Genomic DNA, 20620 nt, shown 5'->3' with positions numbered 1-20620 from the left:
TCCTACACCCCTTCCGTACTTTAATTAAACTTCCCACCCCCAGCCCTCAGCATCGGAATCAAGAACAACAGGGACACTTCCGTTCTCCTTGTGGGATTGATGAAACCGTAATGAAGAACACCCCCTAAACTCCCATAATCGGTGCGGATTCCTATGGGGAAGGCTCATATTGTTGACATCTTCCAGCCCTTGGTTCTGGACCTTGAGAAGGAGGCTGAACTAGTGATAGCGATGTTTTTTAGGGTAAATGTGTGTAGGTACTGGGGGAAGGGGAGGGATCAACCAAAAAGGCATGAGAATGGTTTAAAGCTAGTATTTCATTTTTTGCTGCTTATATAAGAGTCAAACTTAGGAGTTACTCGTTTATAGGCTGTACAGCTTCTCCAGTCTAAACATGTCTGAAAACCAAGCATGGATTAACTCTTGATACGAAAAATAAATCGAAAAATCGCTTGTGAGTAAAATTTTAAAGTTTTACTCTCAAAGCTTTTTTTTTTTTTTTTTTTGCTGCCCATATTTTTAAAAGAACTGTGTTACTGTTACTGTTTTAGAGTTGAAAGGGCTCAAATAGCATTTTGCTGTTAATGACCAGTATGTGGAGTCTGATTTAACTTTCCAGAATTGACGTTTTGAGTTATATTGCCAAATTGCAGCCCTAAGTGGTGAATGTTGAATGATGCACTATGTTTTTGTTTAAATGAAATTTACGGAAAATAATTAACTTCATTTAGAATTAGGGGAAATTGATGTTGCTGTCATGAGGCAGCATTAAAAAATACGTGTTTTAAAAGCTGAAGACATTTCAAGCAGGTTTAGTTTTTGTTGAAAGAGAAAGAACATGGACCTGAGATTTAAAAGACCTGGTTTCTAGCTGCTACTTATCAACTTTATTAAACTGGGAAAGTGGGTCTCCGTTCTTTTTCTGTAAACATGAATAAATTGGACTATTTGAATTCAGAACTCAGAAAGTTGGAAGGGATCTTAAAGCCCTCTATGAAAAAGTTTGGGAATGTTCTCCATTGCTGTCATTTTTCCTCCAAAAATAACCTGGCTTGGAAGTCATTGGTCCAAAGGGAATTTGACTCCCCATAGAAATTGGAGAAAAGGTAATGCAAGTAGAGAGGAACAGCTGTGTATGTGTTTGAGGAGTAAACTCACTAACAGATTCTGGTACGAATTTTGGAGACTTAAAAAGGATGAGCGTATGTACCTTAAGTGTACCAGTTTCCTCACTTGCTCCTGGTAGAAGATGTAGCACTTTTAGTGGTGCTGGGATTCTGGGGTGTGTTCCTGTTACTTCTAACACAGATGAAGAAGATGTGGTAGAGGGAAAGATGGTAGCAGAAGGAATGGATAAAGAGGCAGAATTACCCACTAAAAAGAAAAGAAAGAAGGGTTTGCGAATTAAGGGGAAAAGGCGGCGAAAGAAACTGATCCTTGCGAAAAAGTTTAGTAAGGATTTGGTATCTGGGAGGCCAGTTGCAGATGCCCCTACTTTGTTAGCTTCTAGTGCCCCTGAGCAGGATGAAGAAAGTCTTTTTGAAAGCAATATAGAAAAACAGATCTATTTACCTAGTACCAGAGCCAAGACCTCCATTGTGTGGCACTTCTTTCATGTGGACCCGCAGTATACCTGGAGGGCTATTTGTAACCTCTGTGAAAAAAGTGTTAGTAGGGGTAAACCAGGTAGCCATCTCGGGACATCTACTCTTCAACGACATCTGCAGGCAAGGCATTCACCTCACTGGACAAGGGCCAACAAATTTGGAGTTACAAGTGGGGAGGAAGATTTTACTTTGGATGCACCTTTATCTCCCTCTTCTGCTGGAAGCAGTGGAAGCTTTGAATATATCCCTGCTGATCCATTAGATAATGGAATGGGTAAGAAACGTGATAAATCAGTATCTGATGCCCTGAGGGCACAAAGAGGGAGATTTCTCATTAAAAGTAACATTGTCAAGCATGCCTTAATTCCTGGAACAAGAGCCAAGACATCTGCAGTTTGGAATTTTTTCTATACTGATCCTCAGCACATCTCAAGAGCTGTGTGTAATATATGTAAACGAAGTGTGAGCCGGGGTAGGCCAGGTTCTCACCTAGGAACTTCAACACTTCAACGACACCTGCAGGCCACTCATCCCATCCATTGGGCAGTTGCCAACAAAGACAGTGGTGCAGTTGGAAACGGATTAGATGAAGCCGAAACCGAGAGAAATGATCTCTTGAGTGACAGTTTGCGTGGAGAGAGGTCTGCAGGCGGCCAAGATGTAGTAGCTGAGCACCTTAGTGACTCGGATTCAGATGAGCCTCCTGTATTAGAGGTTGAAAATAGAAGATCTGAGAGTCCTACTCCTGTTGCAGAGCAAGACACTCAAATGCATGCACAAGAGCAAGAAACAGCATACTGTGAAAATTCAACCTCAAGTCAAATAAGTCAGGCAGTTATTCAAATGATTGTGGAAGATATGCATCCTTACAACTATTTCTCAACCCCAGCCTTTCAGAGGTTCCTGCAGATTGTGGCCCCTGACTATAGGTTACCGTCTGAAACTTTCTTTTTCACTAAGGCTGTACCTCGATTATATGATTCTGTCAGAGAAAAAATTTTCTTAACTTTGGAGAATGTTCAGACTCAAAAGATCCACCTGACTGTGGACATATGGACCCATGACCCATCCACTGACTATTTCATTGTGACTGTACACTGGGTCTCTTTGGAAACTACACCTTCTTTCAATAATGGCAGGATCCCCAACTTTAGAAGGTGGGCAGTTCTTTGTGTAACAGGTTTAGCCAAAAACTGTTTGATAACCAACATTTTACAAGAATTAAATGACCAGATTGGTCTGTGGCTTTCTCCTAATTTCCTCATCCCTAGCTTCATTGTTTCTGACAGTTCTTCTAATGTAGTACACGCAGTCAAAGATGGCGGTTTTACCCACGTACCATGCTTCCTACGTTGTTTAAATATAGTCATTCAGGACTTTTTCTGTGAGCACAAAAGCATTGAGAACATGTTAGTGGCTGCCAGGAAAACCTGTCATCATTTTAGTCATTCGGTCAAGGCCCGTCAGATACTGCAAGAGTTCCAAAATGATCACCAACTTCCATGGAAAAATTTAAAACAGGATGAAGCTGGCCATTGGATTTCTACCTTTTACATGTTAAAGTGGCTCTTGGAGCATTGCTACTCAGTTCACCATAGTCTTGGGAGAGCCAGTGGAGTTGTGCTCACCTCCCTTCAGTGGACTCTAATGACATATGTTTGTGATATTCTTAAACCATTTGAGGAGGCTACCCAGAAAGTGAGTGTGAAGACCATAGGATTGAATCAGGTGCTACCCCTCATCCATCATCTACTCCTTTCCCTGCAGAAACTCAGAGAAGATTTTCAAGTTAGAGGTATTACTCAGGCCCTCAATCTGGTAGACAGTTTATCTCTGAAACTTGAAACTGACACCCTACTAAGTGCCATGCTCAAATCCAAGCCCTGTATCTTGGCTACTTTGTTAGATCCTTGCTTTAAAGACAGTTTGGGAGACTTTTTTCCTCAAGGTGCTGATTTGGAAACTTACAAGCAGATCCTTGCAGAAGAAGTTTGTAACTATATGGAATCTTCACCAGAGGTCTGCCATATTGCAACTTCAGAAGCTTCTGGCCCCTCAGCTATAGTAGGAGCTGATTCATTTACCTCATCTATAAGAGAAGGCACCTCCATTTCAGCATCTGTTGATAGTTCAGCTGCAGATAATGTTGCCATTGGAGGCAAAAGCTTCATGTTTCCTTCTGCTATGGCAGTGGTGGATGAATACTTCAAAGAGAAGTATTCAGAGATCTCAGGGGGTGATGACCCTTTGTTTTATTGGCAGAAGAAGGTGAACGTATGGCCAGCTTTGACCCAAGTTGCCATTCAGTATCTGAGCTGCCCCATGTGTAGTTGGCAATCTGAATGTGTCTTTACTGCAAATAGCCACTTTCATCCAAAGCAGATCATGAGCCTGGACTTTGATAATATAGAACAGCTGATGTTTCTGAAAATGAACTTGAAAAATGTGAACTATGATTACTCTGCATTGGTTCTAAGCTGGGATCCTGAGAATGAAGTTATTCAAAGCAATGAAAAAGAAATATTATCTTAATTTCTTTTTCCTTTCTCCATTTAAAATGGGCAACTTATTGCTATGTTAGTGTATCCTAATTGCTATAATTGTTATATGTAGTTATACTAATTATTCTTTATGCACTATCTGGGGAAACCTGAAAACACAGAAAGGGCAGAAAATTCCTCAGAGGTAATACAGTATCGACAAAGTGAAGATTAACTTTAAAGATTTCATAATAGTAATTCAGTATAGCTATCACCTGAAATTTTATTTGTACCAATTGAGAGGGGAAAAGAGATATTTTAATTAGAAAAATATAGTGCAGCATTGAAAGGCCTTAGGCTATTTCTGGCTGGTAGATTGAACTAGTAATTGTTTTTAAATTAAAATTTCTCTCAACTTGGGAAGGTTGATTGCTGTGAAACCAATAAAATAGAGAAAAGGCAGGACTAAAAAAAAAAAAGAAAGAAAAGAAAAGGCAGGACTGTATAGTCCATGGGTTTGCAAAGGCAGATGGAGCTGAGCGACTTTACTTTCATACTAAACTGATATATCTCCCCTCCCCCCCCCACCAGTATTTTTCTATTTCTTTAAAAACTCTGATTCATACTTACAGCTTGGCAAAAACAAAAGTTGACAAAATTGTTTTATACTTTGGAATTTCTAATTGCCTCCTCATACTGGTCAATTTTATAATTTCAACTTAAGTGTGATAGAGTTGCCCTTTATTGGTTCTATATAAAATGGAAACATTAGAAAACAACTAGGAAAAAATACTTTTAGTCTTTGAATTGCCCTATTAACTTTTATTGTAAAAACAATAAAAGATTATATAGGTAGTTTTATATAATTTATGGGTAAATGACAAAAAATTTACAGAATTGGAGAAGATTAAATGGGAATAGAAATGAAAGCCCCATGAGAATACTGTGACAAAACCAGTATCCATTTCCCAAAGAATGTTTCTCTGAATTTAAGTGATCGTAAATGTCTTCTTAGAAATTACACTGAATGACCCATAATACTGTATTCTTAACTGTGAGATTATTTTGGCCTTAACTCTTACTTCAAAATAAGCAGTCAGTGTTTTCATGTGTTAGGAATCATTGCCTCACTGGTAAAATGAAAGAATTGATCTCAATTGATCTTGTCCCTTTCCACTCTGAGAGTATGTTTTTGTGATCGAGTGGGAGGCCAGAAATGATGACTTTTAGTAAAAGTTTCAGACCGAATAACTAATGTAAGATCCCAATTTTTCCTTTTTTTCATTTTAGATTTGGGAATATTCCCTGCCCAAAAATTTCCTGGAAAATTGACTAGTATTAAGTGTGAGTAAAAGGTGTCCACTTTTTTTAAAGTTTTGATTTTAGTTTTGTCTTGGATAGTATTTGGCAAGATTTAGCCTAGAAATTATGTAGTATTTATTACATGAGAATCAAATTGCTTTGTTACTGGGCTGGTTTCAAAATCTAGAACTCATTTCTATGTATCAAAATCGCTCTTCATTTTTGTTTTTTTGAAATTCTTAAATGGTAAATGTACCATTGTGAAATGAAATTTGAACTCCCAAAGTTTACCCTTTTACTAAGTGGAGTACATGGATAATCACAAAGTCTTGCGTTGCAGCCATCACTAGTAAAGCATTTGGAACTAGGTTGCATAGGCCTTTGCAGGGCCACTATTGAGTGTCATGCCAGTGACACTGGTGTTGTAAAAGAAGAAAAAATCTTCCCGTAGATAGAAGCTTTCTGTGTTTTGACAGTGCCAGTTCAGGATGGCTATCATGCTGCTCTGCCTTCTACAGCTTGCTGCACCACTCTGTAGTTACTCTGTAACTATACATTTCTATCTTTTTTGGTTAAACACTCCCTGAAGATGATAAAAGATGATGTAACAATATACATACATCCATATTATACACATTGATATATATGTCTAAGGATTTCCCTTCATTTTTATTTTGTGGGCCGGGCAAAATTTAGTGTAACATTAAAATACTTCATGATACTTTGGTATAAGAGGAAATTCACTATTTTTATAATGACCCAAATTTAAAGGCTTTTGTAGTGTATTTTAAAAGGGAAAACTTACCCAGATGTTTTATTTCTACACATTTGTGTACGTGTGTGTGTGTTTATAAGCCAGTTAGTATATATGTATATGTATATTATACATAAAACACTATATTTTTACATACAAGTATGTTTTTATTATACAGATAATAAAGATGGGGGAAGGTTTCTGTTTTTTTCTTAATAGGTGAAGAAATCTTGAAGACCAGAAATTGGATCTTATTGAATTTTGGTGTTTTTTTTTGGTTTTTTTTTTTTAATTTTTTCTTTCTTTTTTCTTTTTTAATTAAATGTTCGGCTATGGAAGATTGATCTTTTTTTCTTTTTAATAATCCTTTGAATCTCAAGTTCATTTTGATATGAACTCTTTTTTTTGTTGTTTTTTTGTTTTTGAGGAGATAACTAACCCTAGCTGTCTCCAGTTTGACAAAGGTTATTTGAATGGACTTAAACTCTCAGTAGTTGAGAGATATTTTAAAAACACATCCTGTGTTTGAATTGTGGCTGAGAGGTTTCCTTGGCAATGTGAGGAGGAAAATTCTTTCTGCCTCATTATTATTAATTCATGGATTGAGTGTTGGTTCGACCTACAGGCGTAATAAATTGGAACTCAGTGAAGACACAGACATTCCTGTTGAGATCAACCAGCTAATGTAAGTGTGGAAATGGGTTTGGTTTTTTTTTTTTTTATCATTAAAGGGGTAAACATTTTTGTAATTTACAGCATAATTTTCCTGAACCAGTAAGAAATCAAAAAGATAGTTGTCAACACATTATTTTTTTCTTGTAATTGTTTACAAGTTTTGGGGTTTTTTGATAGAAATATCACTACCCCATCTTTTTTTCTTTATAATATGTACTTATAATAAAAGTAAAACAATACAGACAAGGTGAATTCTTCCTGTAATTCTGCCTCCTCAGAGAAAACCACCATGAACAGTTTTATCATGGTATAGTTCCATGTCCATACTCATAGCTTTGCCTCACCTCTTTTTAATGACTGTGTTTGTTGCTTTATAAAAATGGATATGCAATAATTTAATATATCCTTCATTGATGGACATTTGGGTTTTGCCATTGAAAACAAAAATAGCCCCTTATCTAAAAACAGCTACACACACATACATATATGTGAACTATTTCTTTGAACCAGTTCTTAAATGTGAATTTGTAGAATTGTTACAATTTTCTAAGGAGGTTAAACCAATTTACTGTATTAATGAAGTCTTTTTGATTTTTAAAAGTTCTTAACATCCCTTTTAGTGAAGGTATTAATCCTTGGCCATGTTGCTGATCTTTTGCTGTATGAATGGTTTTCATTTTATGTAGTCATATCTATGAGTTTTGTCTTGGTTTGTAACTTTGGTATCATGTTTAGGACAGGTTTTTTTCATCCTGAGCTTACTAAAAAAAAAACCATGCATTTCTTCCCAGTACTTAAGTGTTTACATATTTTATATTAAAATGTAATCTAAGGATTGTAGTTACATGACATTGCCTGTCTTCCTCCCCTTAAGCATTGTCAAAAATGCATTTTAGCTCAGCATAGTTATGAATTTAGAATCTTTCTTATATGGTCCTTTTAGTGAGTTACAGCATCTTTGTCATCCTTGCTTTTGTTCTCCTGGAACCTTTTTTGTATGATATAGAATTTATTTTTTTCAAATGGATGGCTAATTTTTTTGTTGTTGTTGTTAATTTCAAATGCCACTTTTTCCAGAAATTGCCTGAATTCTGTTTATCTTGTACTCATTCATTTGCCAATATTACATTTAAAGGTTATATTTCACACCTGTGGTAATTACAGGAAGCCCAGGGCCCTCTCATTCTTCTTAAGATTTTCTTAGTTTAAGTAATTTTGCAGTCTGTCAGGTTCCAATAATAAAGTATCATTGAGATTTTGAATTGAATTGTATTCAATCTACTTAAGGTATTTAGGGGAAAAGTAAACTTCTTTAAGCCTCTACTCCATTATCTCTCCATTATCCAGGTCTTCTTGTGCCTTAGTAGTTTAATAGTTTTGGTTTTGTTTCTAATTTGATGGGGTCTTTTATATTTCTTTGTTTTCTTCCTATATATTTTAGTAGTATTGTGACTAGGACTCTTGTTATCATCTGAATGATTGTTGTTGGAACATAAGAAATTTACTGATTTTAAAAAATATGTTAGTTTTTTAAATTTATTTAATTGATTGTTAGATTGTATAGTTTGTAAGCCTGTAATCTATAGATACTAAATTTTTTGCTTCATCCTTTCTAATCTTTATACTTTTTTCCCTTATTGCATGCATTGAACTCTGAAACGGTGTTGGATGGTAGTACAGACAGGCTTTTTTTCCCTTGAGTGATTTACTTGTAATGTTTTACCATGTCACATATGATGATAGTTTCTGATCAATTAGTACACTTAGGCCAAGAAGGTTCCTTGTAATTTACAGAGTTTTTATTGGGAATAGATGTTTGTAGCTTCTTTTAAAAAGCCATTTTAACTTTTAAAAAACTACAGTTTTAAATATTTTTTCACCATTTTTCTGTTCTTGAAATCTTAAGATACTGCAGAGTTTCCTTTTTTAACCCCTGTTTATTCTAGTAATGAATTTCCTAATGTTAAACCATTCTTAGTTCTGGAATAAACCTTCTTTGATCATGTTTTGTTACTCTTTTGATATACTATATGGTTCACTTTATTTAGGATTTATCAGCTGTATCATGAATCAGACACCCCAAGTAGTTGCTTTAAAACTTTTTAAAAAAATAATGAGATAATGCCTTTTCATTGTTTTGTTCTTTTTCTATTTATTTATTCTAATTTTTTTTTTTCTGAAGTTAGACTGCTTCCTTTAGTAATTTTTAAAAGAATACGTGGAGTACGTACATGATATATATTTTATGAGACTTTCTAAAACCTTCTTCCCAGTCCTGAGCTTTTCTTGAAATGTAATTTGAAAAGCTCAATCTAGGGTCATAATATCACCTTTAAATTCTGGATATTTTGTCTTTTGAAATTTTAGAGATTCAAATAATGTGTCAAATGTCAAGTCTGATTTTCTTTCCTTTGTTTTCAGTCTGCTTTTTCCTAGAAGTCTGTATAATTCTGCTTTACCATTGAAATTCAAAAATTTCACCATTATATATATGGTATATGGTGAAGTAGTGATGTCTTTAAAGAACATTTCTGCCTGGCATTTGATGAATCCTTTAGTTAAAAGACTTAAGTTCATCCAGTTTAGGGAAATTTCTTTGTATTATTATTTTATTATCATTTCTACCAGTTCCATTCCATCCTTACATAATTTTCATTGTGTAGAAATTGAATCTTCTGAAATTATTTCCATGTTATGTATCTTTCCTCCCACATTAGCATATTTTTGCATTCTGGGGAATGTCCTGATAGTGATATCCTATAATTCAGTTTTGTCTTTTTCATCAGTGTTTCTTCAGATTTTTCTTTATCTTGGGTACTATTTCTTTTTTTAAAAAAAGGGAATGTGCACCATGGTTTTGGACTTTTGTCTTATGTAGTAATAATTACAGTCAATTTTTTACCTCTACATTTTTGGGGGCTATTTTCTTGCATAGCAGTTACATTCTTCCCCCCACCCCCCAGTGAAAGTTTTAGAAGTTCAGTATGTAAAAGGGATATATGAAAGAACTGTTCTATTTAAACATAAGTAATGTGGTGCATATCTATTCAGGATTCAGTCTCTCCATGCCTTGGCTTTGCCTTCCTCAGGGTGTTTTACAGAATCGATTTTGAAAAAATGGTGGGCGGGGGGTGGGGAGTACAACTCATGCTATTCTACTATTTCATAAATCTCATTTTGTTAGATTAATATGTAGCAGTCTTACTGAAACCAGCAACAGTTCATTTATGTTCTTTGGGATGTTGATTTCAGGGATGAAGGGGACACCAAAGCCTCCTTTCTATTGTAAAATGTTTCCTTTCTTTTCTGACTAATACTTTTTCTTTTTGTGTGTGTCATTGTAGTTAATTCCTAGAGACTTGATCCCACTGGAGGCAATTTTTAGTTTTTATTTTATGTTGTAGTAGAGTTGATTTACAATGCTATGTTAGTTTCAGGTGTACAGCAGAGTGATTCAGTTGTGCATATACATATATCCATTCTTTTTCAGATCCTTTTCCCATATAGGTTATTATAATATTATAATATTATAGTATTATAATATTCTGTGCTATACAGTAGGTCTTTGTTGATTATTTATTTTATATATAGTAGTATGTGTATGTTAATCTCAAACTCCTAATTTTTCCCACCTCTAAATTTTCTTTGTTTTCTTTGGCCGTTCTGCTTACGGAATCTCAGTACCCCAACCAGGAATTGAACTCAGGCCATGAAAGTGCCAAATCCTAATCACTGGACCATCAGGAAATTCCCTCTCTCCCTCTGATTTTTAAAGTTACCTTTTGGTGTACCCTAGATGGTGGAATGCATTCTCTTTGTGGTCAGAGGAATGTTGGTAGTGGACTGGTGAAGTAGTATTAAAGACCCAATCCTTGTTCTGTTCTGTAGTATATCAACAATGGTCAGGTCAGTTAGGCTAGACTTGAATTTTCTGGTACATCTATGTTTCATCATATTAGAAAATGTAGTGTTATTTTCAGCATAAAATAATAAATAGCCACCTGTAATCCTACCACCGTGACTATAACTACTGCTAAGATTTGATCTGTATTTTTCTAGCTTTCTTCCTGCTACCATATCCTCACCAGCACTTGGTGGTATCAGTTTTTGGATTTTCGTCAGCCATTCTAAAAGGAATTTGCAACTCCCAGTGATACTGAGTGTCTTTTCATATGCTTGTTTGTCATCTGTATATTTTCTTTGGTGAGGTGTCTGTTTAGAGCTTTTGCCCATTTTTAAATTAGTTTTGCTTTAACTTATTTTTTTGGCTGTGCCCCATGGCATGGGTGATGGGATCTTAGTTTCCCACCAGGGATCAAACCTGTGCTCCCTGCATTGGAAGCGTGGAGTCTTAACCACTGGACCACTGGGGAAGTCCCTGATTTGTTTTTCTTATTGTTGCATTTTAAGGGTTCTTTGTATATTTTGAATACCAATCCTTTATCAGTTATGTGTTTTGCAGAAATTTTCTCCCAGTCTGTAACTTGGCTTTTCATTCTCTTAATAGTGCTTTTGAGAAGTGAAAGTTTTTAATTTTAATTAACTCCAACTTATCAATGGTTTCTTTAATGGACTGTACATTTGGTGTTATGTCTAAAAAGCTATCACCACACCCAGAATCACCTGGATTTTCTCTTGTTTTATTCTCTAGGAGTTTTATAATTTCACATTTGTGATCCATTTTAATTTTTGTGAAAGGTTTAAGATCCCTGTCTAGATATATTTTTTTGCATGCAGGTATCCTCTTCTTCCAGCATTGTATGTTGAAAAGACTGTCCTTTCTTATTTGAAATTGCCTTGCTTCTTTGGCAAACATCAGTTGACTCTATTTTTAATGTATATTAGTTTCTTAGGGCTTCCATAACAAAGTACCACATACCTGGGTGTCTTAAAGCAACAGAAGTTTATTATTCACAGTTTCGGAGATTAGAAGTCTGAAAGGTGTTGACAGGGTCATGCTCTCTTTGAAACCTGTAGGGAAATGATCCTTCTTTGCTTCTTCTAGCTTCTGGTGTTTGCTGGCAATCCTTGTCATTCCTTGGTTTATAGAAGCATCAGTTTTTGAACATGTAGGTTTCTAGGTGTTTTTTCATTGTTAGAAGATGGTGATGAACTGTCTTATGCACTATTCTTTTGCATATTTGTTGAATATTAGTTCAGTTCAGGCGCTCAGTCGTGTCTCTCTGCGAGCCCTTGGACTACAGCATGCCAGACCTCGCTGTCCAGCTCCCACAGTTTACTCAAACTCATGTTCATTGAGTCAGTGATGCCATCCAACCATCTCATCCTCAGTCGTCGCCTTCTCCCGCCTTCAATCTTTCCCAGCATCAGGGTCTTTTCAAATGAGTCCGTTCTTTGTATCAGGTGCCAAAGTATTGGAGTTTCAGCTTCAGCATCAGTCCTTCCAGTGAATTTTCAGGACTGATTTCCTTTAGCATTGACTGGTTGGATCTCCTTGCAGTCCAAGGGACTCTCAAGAGTCTTCTCCAACACCACAGTTCAAAAGCATCCATTCTTTGGCACTCAGCTTTCTTTATAGTCCAACTCTCACATCCATACATGACCACTGGAAAAACCATAGCCATGACTAGACAGACCTTTGTTGGCAAAGTAGTGTCTCTGCTTTTTAATATGCTGTCTAGGTTGATCATAACTTTTCTTCCAAGGAGTAAGTGTCTTTTAATTTCATGGCCGCAGTCACCATCTGCAGTGATTTTGGAGCCCCAAAAAATAAAGTCTGTCACTGTTTCCACTGTTGAATATTAATCTCAGGATAAATTCTGGAAATGGAATTGAAAGCCATAGGATATTTAAATTTTGAAGGTTTCCTGTGTGTTTAGTAACATAACTCTTCTAACCTAGGTTGCTGAGTTAAAGGCTGGTTTTACCATGGCCTGCTATTCTTGGATTAGAAATTGTTAGTGGAAAATGTAAATTTGATTCATCGTAATTTCAAGTTGTAGATCAGTGTTTCTCTTTTAAGATCTTTTTGTTTTGTTTTGGCCAAAACCTCTTGGTATGCGGAATTTCCCCAACCAGGGACCAACTCCACACTCTGGATGGTGGAATTGCGAGTCTTAACCACTGGACCACAAGGGAAGTCCCTAGATCCATGTTTCTGAAACTTTATCCTCTGATGTAGGGGTTTGTAGAAACCCCTTCCAGATTCTGACATGTGTTCTTGGTCATGTATTTTTACTTCTGTAGAAGCCTGCTTTCTTTACCCTTTAGTGTGAGAACTATGGTATGGCAAGAACTAAGGGGGAGAGGGAATGTTGGTCATTCTGCATAAGCACTATTTTAGGGATAAGCCCTGAGAACTTCTTTTGCTCCTTTTGTGTAATTGGTGTGCAGCTCTTCGGTCATCTTCATTGTATTAGCTCGCTCTACAGATTTTTCAGGGGTAGTGGTTCACCAGCTATTCCAGTGAGATAGTTTTTTCCACATACTTAGAATTATATACTTTGGAAATAACAAAAATGCTTATGAATAATTAGATGAAAAAAGTCTAGTTTGTCAGAAATACAGATTTAGCAAATTATCTTGTGTAAAATAGTCCAAGTTAATAATCTAAACTGCAGATCATTTGTTGAGTATATAATGCTTACATAATTTATGGTGAAGCACCATAGAGAATGCAAAGAAAGAAGCATGGCTGTTTAACAAAAATTTTGCATTGTAGATGAGAATGTACAACAGTCACAGACTAAAATATGAATCAGAATTTTCATAAGGCTCTGTTCATTGGTCAGGGTGATTTGGAGAAGATTGTTGAAAGAATTTACCTGAAATATTTTCATTCATTGTCTTCTCATTTTAGGATTAACATTTAAAAGACGATTTCTGTGATTGACTTGTCTTTTGGAAGATTAAACCCATATCAAGAGGACTTGGAGCTGGTCCTCGCCTAGAGGAAGCAGTGGCTTGTTTTCAAAAAGCCACTTCTCATCTAAGGATCTACTCAGCATGCCTAATCAAGGAGAAGACTGCTATTTTTTTTTCTATTCTACTTGTACTAAAGTAAGAATTAGCATCTTTAAATCAGTTCTTTCTATGATTTCCCTAATAAAAATTTCCCAGCATACCAAGGTGTCTTTTATGTTTTGCTCAGTGTTTATTATCTGCTGTCAATTTTTCGTGAAGGATAGCATTCCTAAGGGAATTCATTGCTCATCGTTTTTTTCCTGTTCATTTTATGTTCTCCGTACTCCAGAAGTAAAAAGATAGCATTTAGTCGTCATCCGGTGTTCTTATAGCTACAATCAGTCTGTTCAGGGCGCTTTTAAGGGATTAGGAACACTTGACTGTGGCGTGCTAACTGTGATCTTTGTGTAGTGAATTTACTTTGTGGTAAATGGATGGGTGGGTTGTATTGTATTTATAGAATCGTCGTGGACTGAATTTGACTTCTCCCTTCAGATTTCCTGCTGAATCCTAAAGCCACTTTTCTAAATATGCTTTTGCAGGTTTATTAGAGCTTTTTTCTTTGTTGGAGCTTCCTGCCTTTCAGCTTGTTTCTTCTGCAGCTCCAGTTAGATTTATCTGTTATTTTCTGTTATTCCTTTATGACTAATTCTATACATGTGTTTTTTTTTTTTCCCCCAAGTATTTTTCTTAAATCATTCTGGTGCTATATTTTAAATTGTTAGTTTTGAGCAAAGCTTTGAGTTTAAGTAACAAGTTGCACAATAGTAGCGTTTTGTTTCAAATTTATGGTGAAACATGGAATTATACTTAAATTCTAATTACTTTCTAATTTTCCATTTAAAGCTAGTTATACAAGTCAGGATATGTGAAATAGTTTTGAAGATTAACTATAAAACATATTTTTTAAGGGTACCTAATATTCCCACTTGTATTTTTGAACCCCATCTCTTAGCTTGTGTCATTCATGTTGTCAGATCAGATAAAGGATAGGTTTTAGGAAATGAAACATTTCTTGACTCTGATTGTCTTACCATCCCACTTCAGTTGTTTTCTCCCTGTCTCTCCGTGTTTGTCTAGCTACCGAGACATTTACAGTGAGCGTTGTGCCTGGGGGCTGGTTTGATCCCACAGTTCTTTCCTGTATTACTCTTTCTGTTCACAGGGTGACAGCTGTCCATTCCGTCACTGTGAAGCTGCACTGGGAAATGAAACTGTTTGCACATTATGGCAAGAAGGGCGCTGTTTTCGACAGGTGTGCAGGTTTCGGCACATGGAGATTGATGTAAGTCTTCAGTTTGTGTTTTAGTAAGTAGTCTTGTGTCCTGATGGGACAATAAAAAATATGGCAGTAAAAATCATCTTATGTAACATGTGGGTTAAATTCTTTTTTAATGACCTAGTGAAATTTCTATCATTAGTGAAATGCTCACTTAATATCGAGATGCTTTATGTTATGAATTAGTATCATATTTCATAAAGGCCGTTTGGTAATCTGTCTAAAGTGAAAAATCATATATGTATATTTAGGGAGTATTTATATTTCTGTGTTTATTTTAAAACAGTCTGAACTTAGAGAAAAGTTGCAAATATAGTATGAAACTTGCCACTAAACCATAACTGTGATAAACCATCAAAATTAGAATATTAACATTTATATATTACTCTCATTGAATCCTCAGATCCCATTCAGGTTTTGCCCTTGAATTGGTGATGTTCCTTATTGCAGTAGGAGTGAGTCCAGAATCATGTGCTGCATTGAGTTTCGTAGTGATTTGGCCTTCTGTCTAGAACAGTTGATCAGTCTTTTCTTGCCTTTCATTGACCTTGACATTTTTGGTCGCTATAGGACAGGTATTTTGTATAATGTTCCTCACTTTGGGTTTATCTAATACTTCCTCATTGCTAAATTCAGATCTTATATTTTTGGCAGGAATATCACAGAGGTGATATTCTTCTCACTGCTTACCATTGAGTGGTGTACAATTTTAATTATCCCATTACTGATGTTAACCTGCATCACTTCATTAAGGTGGTAGCCACCAGATTGCTTCACTGTACTTTTTTTTTTTTGTAATTATGTTTTGGAAAGGTACTTCGAGACCTTGTAATTATCCCATTTCGTATCAAATTTTGAATGAAGTTTTTTTTTCCAGCCTTTTATGTGTGGTCGCAATGATTTCCTGTTTTATTCAGTGTATTATATGCCATTACTATCATTTTTTCCTCCTCAGATTGATGTTTGGCCAATAAGAGCCCTTAAAGCTGATTTTTGTATCTTTGTGATGTTTCCATCCTTCTTTGAACACGTCTTCACTTTCTGGCCTAACAAGGTTGTCCAAGTTCACATGCTCTACTCCTTTCCTCCCCGGCTCGTCCTCTGACTCAGGAAGACCCTGCCTTCCTCACCCTGCTTAGTCTTTGATGCCCCTTCTAGGCTGACCTCCATGAGTACACCCTCCTCACCCTATCATGAGATTGCTTCTGCACGGAAGCCTTCCTACCCTTCTCAGGCTCCAGCACTGTGCTGGCTATCCTCCTCCACAAATGCTTTGCTAACCCTGACAACTTGTGCCAATTCTACTTCATCCTGTGGATTCCTTCCTCATCTCAGCCAGCCTCCACCACTCTGCTGTGGGCCACTTGCCCTTCCTCTCCCAGCATCTGTGCCTGCCTCTCTCAGCCTCACATAATGACTTTTGAATTGTTTGAGAAGGGGTGGGGAAAGAAGAAAGAGCCTAAATACACAGTTTGTAGGTCTGGGGTTATGGAGCCACTCCATTCTGGTTTCAGCTGAGTACCTGGTGGCTCAGTGCTAAAGAATCCGCCTGTCTGTGCAAAAGACGTGGGTTCAATCCCTTGGTCAGGAAGATCCCCTGGAGAAGGAAATGGCAACCCACTCTGGTATTCTTGCCTGGGAAATCCCATGGACAAAGGAGTCTGGAGGACTGCAGTCCGTGGGGTTGCAAAGAGTTGGTCATGACTTAGCAAATAAATAACAACATTCTATTCTGTCTTCCAAATAGCAGATTCACTAAGTACGTTCAGAAAAAGAAATGCTCTTGCAACTTTTGAAAAATCATGCTGTAACATTGCAAGCAGAGTAAACTGGCACAACTCTTAGGAAAACTGTGCCAGTCTCTAAGAACATATATTAGATTGGTGCAGACGTAATAGCTGTTTCAGACCGTAAATTTTAAATCATTATAACTAGCTTGAAACACATCTTTATTAATCAAAATAGAATTAATTACAATCAACACATTTTGCCAATGAGAAATAAATTGCTTCGGGATTTGATGAATTCTTGGAAAACATTTTCTGCATCTTGCTGGTTGTGGAAGCCTTCTCCATGCAAAAGTTGTCCAGATGCTTGAAGAAGTGACGGTTGGTGAGAGGTCAGGTGAATATGGTGAATGAGGCAAAACTTCATAGCCCAGTTTGTTCAATTTTTGAAGTGTTGCTTGTGCAACGGTTGGGCGTTGTTGTGGAGAAGCATTGAGCCCTTTCTGTTGATTGGTGCTGGCTGCAGATGTTGGAGTTTTTTGTGCATCTTGTTGATTTGCTGAGCATACTTCTCAGATACAATGGTCTTACCGGGATTCAGAAAGCTGTAGTGGGTCAGACTGGCAGCAGACCACCAGTGTCCATGACCTTTTTTTGGTGCGAGTTTGGCTCTGGGAAGTGCTTTGGAGCTTCTCCTCCATCCAGCCGCTGAGCTAGTCATCGTCAGTTGTATAAAATCCACCTTTTGTTGCTCATCCCAATATGATCGAGAAATGGTTCATTGCTGCATAGTATGAGAGAAAACAACACTTCAGAACAGTGATATTTTTTATTTTTGGTCAGATCACGAGGCTTCCACTCTTCAAGCTTTTTCACCTTTCCAGTTTGCTTCAAATGCCGAACAACCACAGAATGATCACCTTTGAGTTCTTTGGAGGATCAACTTGAATGATTACTCTCAGTTGGTCATTGTCAATTTCTGACCAGCCACTCTGATCCTCATCTTCAAGGCTTTTGTCTCCTTTGCAAAATTTCTTGGACTGTATGTTTGTTGGCAGTTCCTGGGCCAAATACATTGTTGATGTGAGTTGTCTCCACTGCTTTATGACCCATTTTGAACTTGAATAAGAAAATCCCTTGAATTTTCTTTTTGTCTAACATCATTTCCCTAGTCTAAAATAAATACAAACAGCATGTAGTAAGTCATTAGCAGAAAGACATAAAGAGAAATGCACATTAAAATTATGTATAACATAATCACATTTATTTAAGAATATATTCCAGTATGAAACAGCAACTTTCAACAATGGAAAAACCGCAATTTTGCATCAACCTAATACATTTGGAATTCTCTAGAAAACTCAAGGGACTTAGCATATGGCTGATGCATGCATTCATGCATGCATGTGTGTGTGCTCAGTCGTCTCTGACCTCTTGTGACCCCATGAACTGTAGTCTGCCAGGGCCCTCTGTCCGTGGGATTTTCCAAGCAAGAATACTGGAGTGGGTTGCCATTTCCTCCTCCAGCGGATCTTCCCGACCCAGCGATTGAATATATATCTCCCACGTTTCCTGCGTTTCATGTGAATTCTGATTTATTACAGTGATAGAGTAAGGATACACTGATTATAAAAGACAGTCATAGTCTGGAGTTATTCATATGTGTGCTTCTTTTATGATCTCTGCATGAGGGTTCACAAAGAACACACACTTCTCCCAAAGGTGAAAACGCAGCAATATGTGTGCATGTTTTTGCTCTGGGAAGCCCATTATATGGGGCTTCCCCAGGGGCTTAGTGGGTAAAGAATCTGCCTGCAATGCAGGAGACCTAGGTTCAGTCCCTGGGTCCTTAAGGGACAGAATGGTTCCGTATTTGTTAGTTAAATACTTACGGTAGTTTTACAGTGCATAAACTACGACAGATGATGAGCATTCACTGTGTATCTTTGGACCAGCTGTATATCTTTGAACCATGTGTTATGTATATGGCTTTTTTAAAAGCTAAAGAAATAATCATGTAGGAGAATGTTACCGTGAGGGTGTGTTGCTAAGTAAAAATGTACAGAATTATATGGAAAACCTTTCTTTTAAATGTGAATCAATACATTTTACAGTTTTTTTTGTTGTTTTTTTAAGAATTCTATATCCAAATAAGTGACTCACTGTGTAATGGCATAATAGGTATTGATTTTATTTTCCAAGTCATCTTTATTGTTTGTGTATTACTTTTTATTTTGAAATAAAATTCAGTAATGGTATTAAACACATTAAATAAATGTCCTGTGACTTCATTTTAAAGATAATGCTATCATATCCAGTAATTTGAAGGTTGCTTTTAGGAAAGAAGCAAAGACAGATCCAGGAGCAGGGAAGATTGGCATTAGGTGCTACCTCAAGAAATAATTGGATAGTTGTTATTTTAAAGAGCAGTGGTAGCTTTTTTTTTTTTTTTAACATTTATTTATGCGTTTATGTATTTATTTATTTGGTTGCACTTCCTGGTGATAACAGTGGTAGCACCTGGTAGCTTCATGGGTTTCCCTGGTAACTCAGCTGGTTACAGATTCAGTCTTGAATCTGCCTGCAATGCGGGAGACCTGGGTTCGATCCCTGGGTTGGGAAGATCCCCTGGAAAAGGAAATGGCTAGTCACACCAGTATTGTGGCCTGGAGAATTCCATGGACTGTGTATAGTCCATGGGGTCCCAAAGAGCTGGACAGGACTGAGCGACTTCATTTGGTTGCTTGGGGTCTTTGTTGCTCCTCATGGGCTTTCTCTAACTGCAGTCAGCGGGGCTACTCTTCATCACAGTACACGGGCCTCGTGCGGTAGCTTCTCGTTGCAGAGCACAGGCTTCAGTACTTGCAGCACATGGACTCAGTAGTCATGGCACATGGGCTTAGTTTGCTCCACAGCACGTGGAATCTTCCCAGACTAGGGATCAGACTCATGTTCCCCGAATTAGGCAGATTCTTACCCACTGTACCACCAGGGAAGTGCAGTTGTAGCTATTATACCTAACTTTTAAGGGTAACGGGATACTAATAAATACTATAAAGTTCTTTCAAAGACTGAGTTATTTGCTATACTTTTTTAAAACGTGGCAGTAAGTGCAGGACATAACTCTTACATTGTTGTTGCTCAGTCTCTCCATCATGTGTGACTCTGCAACCCCATGGACTGCAGCATGTCCGGCTTCTCTGTTCTTCACTCTCTCCCAGAGTTTGCTCAAACTCATGTCCATTGAGTCAGTGATGTCACCCAACCATCTCATCCTTTGTCATCCCCTTCTCTTCCTGCCCTCAATCTTTCCCAGCACCAGGATCTTTTCCAATGAGTTGGCTCTTTGCATCAGGTGACCAAAGTATTGGAGCTTCAGCATCAGTCCCTCCAGTGAATATTCACGGTTGATTTCCTTTAGGATTTGACTGGCTGACCTCTTTGCTGTCTAAGGGACTGTAAAGAGTCTTCTCCAGCACCACAGTTCTAAAGAATCCATTCTTCAATGTTCAGCCTTCTGGTCCAACTCTCACATCCATACATGACAACTGAAAAAAACAATAGCTTTGACTATACGAACCTTTGTTGGTAAAGTGATGTCTCTGCTTGTTAATACACTGTCTAGGTTTGTCATAGCTTTTCTTCCAAGGAACAAACATCTTTTAATTTCAGGGGCTGCAGTCACCGTCTGCAGTGATTTTGGAGCTCAAGAAAGTAAAGTCTGTCACTGTTTCCATTGTTTCCCATCTATTTGCCATGAAGTGATGGGACTGGATGTCATGATCCTATTAGTTTTTTTGAATGTTGAATTTTAAGCCAGCTTCTTCACTCTCCTCTTTCACTTTGATCAAGATACTCTTTACTTCCTCTTC

At 37.1% G+C, this 20620-nt stretch overlaps 2 protein-coding genes across 6 annotated transcripts in view; both read left to right on the top strand.

Annotated features, from left to right (window-relative positions):
• ZC3H11A (zinc finger CCCH-type containing 11A) overlaps nucleotides 1-20620 on the top strand; it is a 45998-nt gene that overhangs the window by 765 nt on the left and 24613 nt on the right. For 2 of the 5 annotated variants that reach the window (XM_025277656.2, XM_044943324.1), the window contains exons 2-5: nucleotides 5378-5431; nucleotides 6769-6828; nucleotides 13639-13838; nucleotides 14908-15027. In XM_025277656.2, the coding sequence (XP_025133441.1) occupies nucleotides 13785-13838; nucleotides 14908-15027 (174 nt within the window). In that variant the 5' untranslated portion in view covers nucleotides 5378-5431; nucleotides 6769-6828; nucleotides 13639-13784. Of the gene's footprint in view, nucleotide 1; nucleotides 142-5377; nucleotides 6829-13638; nucleotides 13839-14907; nucleotides 15028-20620 lie in introns of those variants that run through there. The other 3 variants (XM_025277653.2, XM_025277652.3, XM_025277658.3) reach the window with 3 other exon arrangements.
• Nucleotides 141-5415, top strand: ZBED6 (zinc finger BED-type containing 6). Its single transcript, XM_025277650.2, has one exon. It carries the CDS (start codon nucleotides 1197-1199, stop codon nucleotides 4137-4139), a length of 2943 nt encoding a protein of 980 aa, XP_025133435.1. The 5' UTR covers nucleotides 141-1196; the 3' UTR covers nucleotides 4140-5415.

Source organism: Bubalus bubalis, chromosome 5 (genome assembly GCF_019923935.1).
Source record: "Bubalus bubalis isolate 160015118507 breed Murrah chromosome 5, NDDB_SH_1, whole genome shotgun sequence".
Lineage (NCBI taxonomy): Eukaryota > Metazoa > Chordata > Mammalia > Artiodactyla > Bovidae > Bubalus > Bubalus bubalis.
The sequence above is the reverse complement of the archived record's forward strand: the minus strand, read 5'-3'. Positions and strand labels throughout refer to the sequence as shown.

What these genes read in the sequence shown, in the direction of transcription:
- ZBED6 (XM_025277650.2), top strand. Translation starts at nt 1,197, where the DNA reads ATGAGCGTATGTACCTTAAGTGTACCAGTTTCCTCACTTGCTCCTGGT.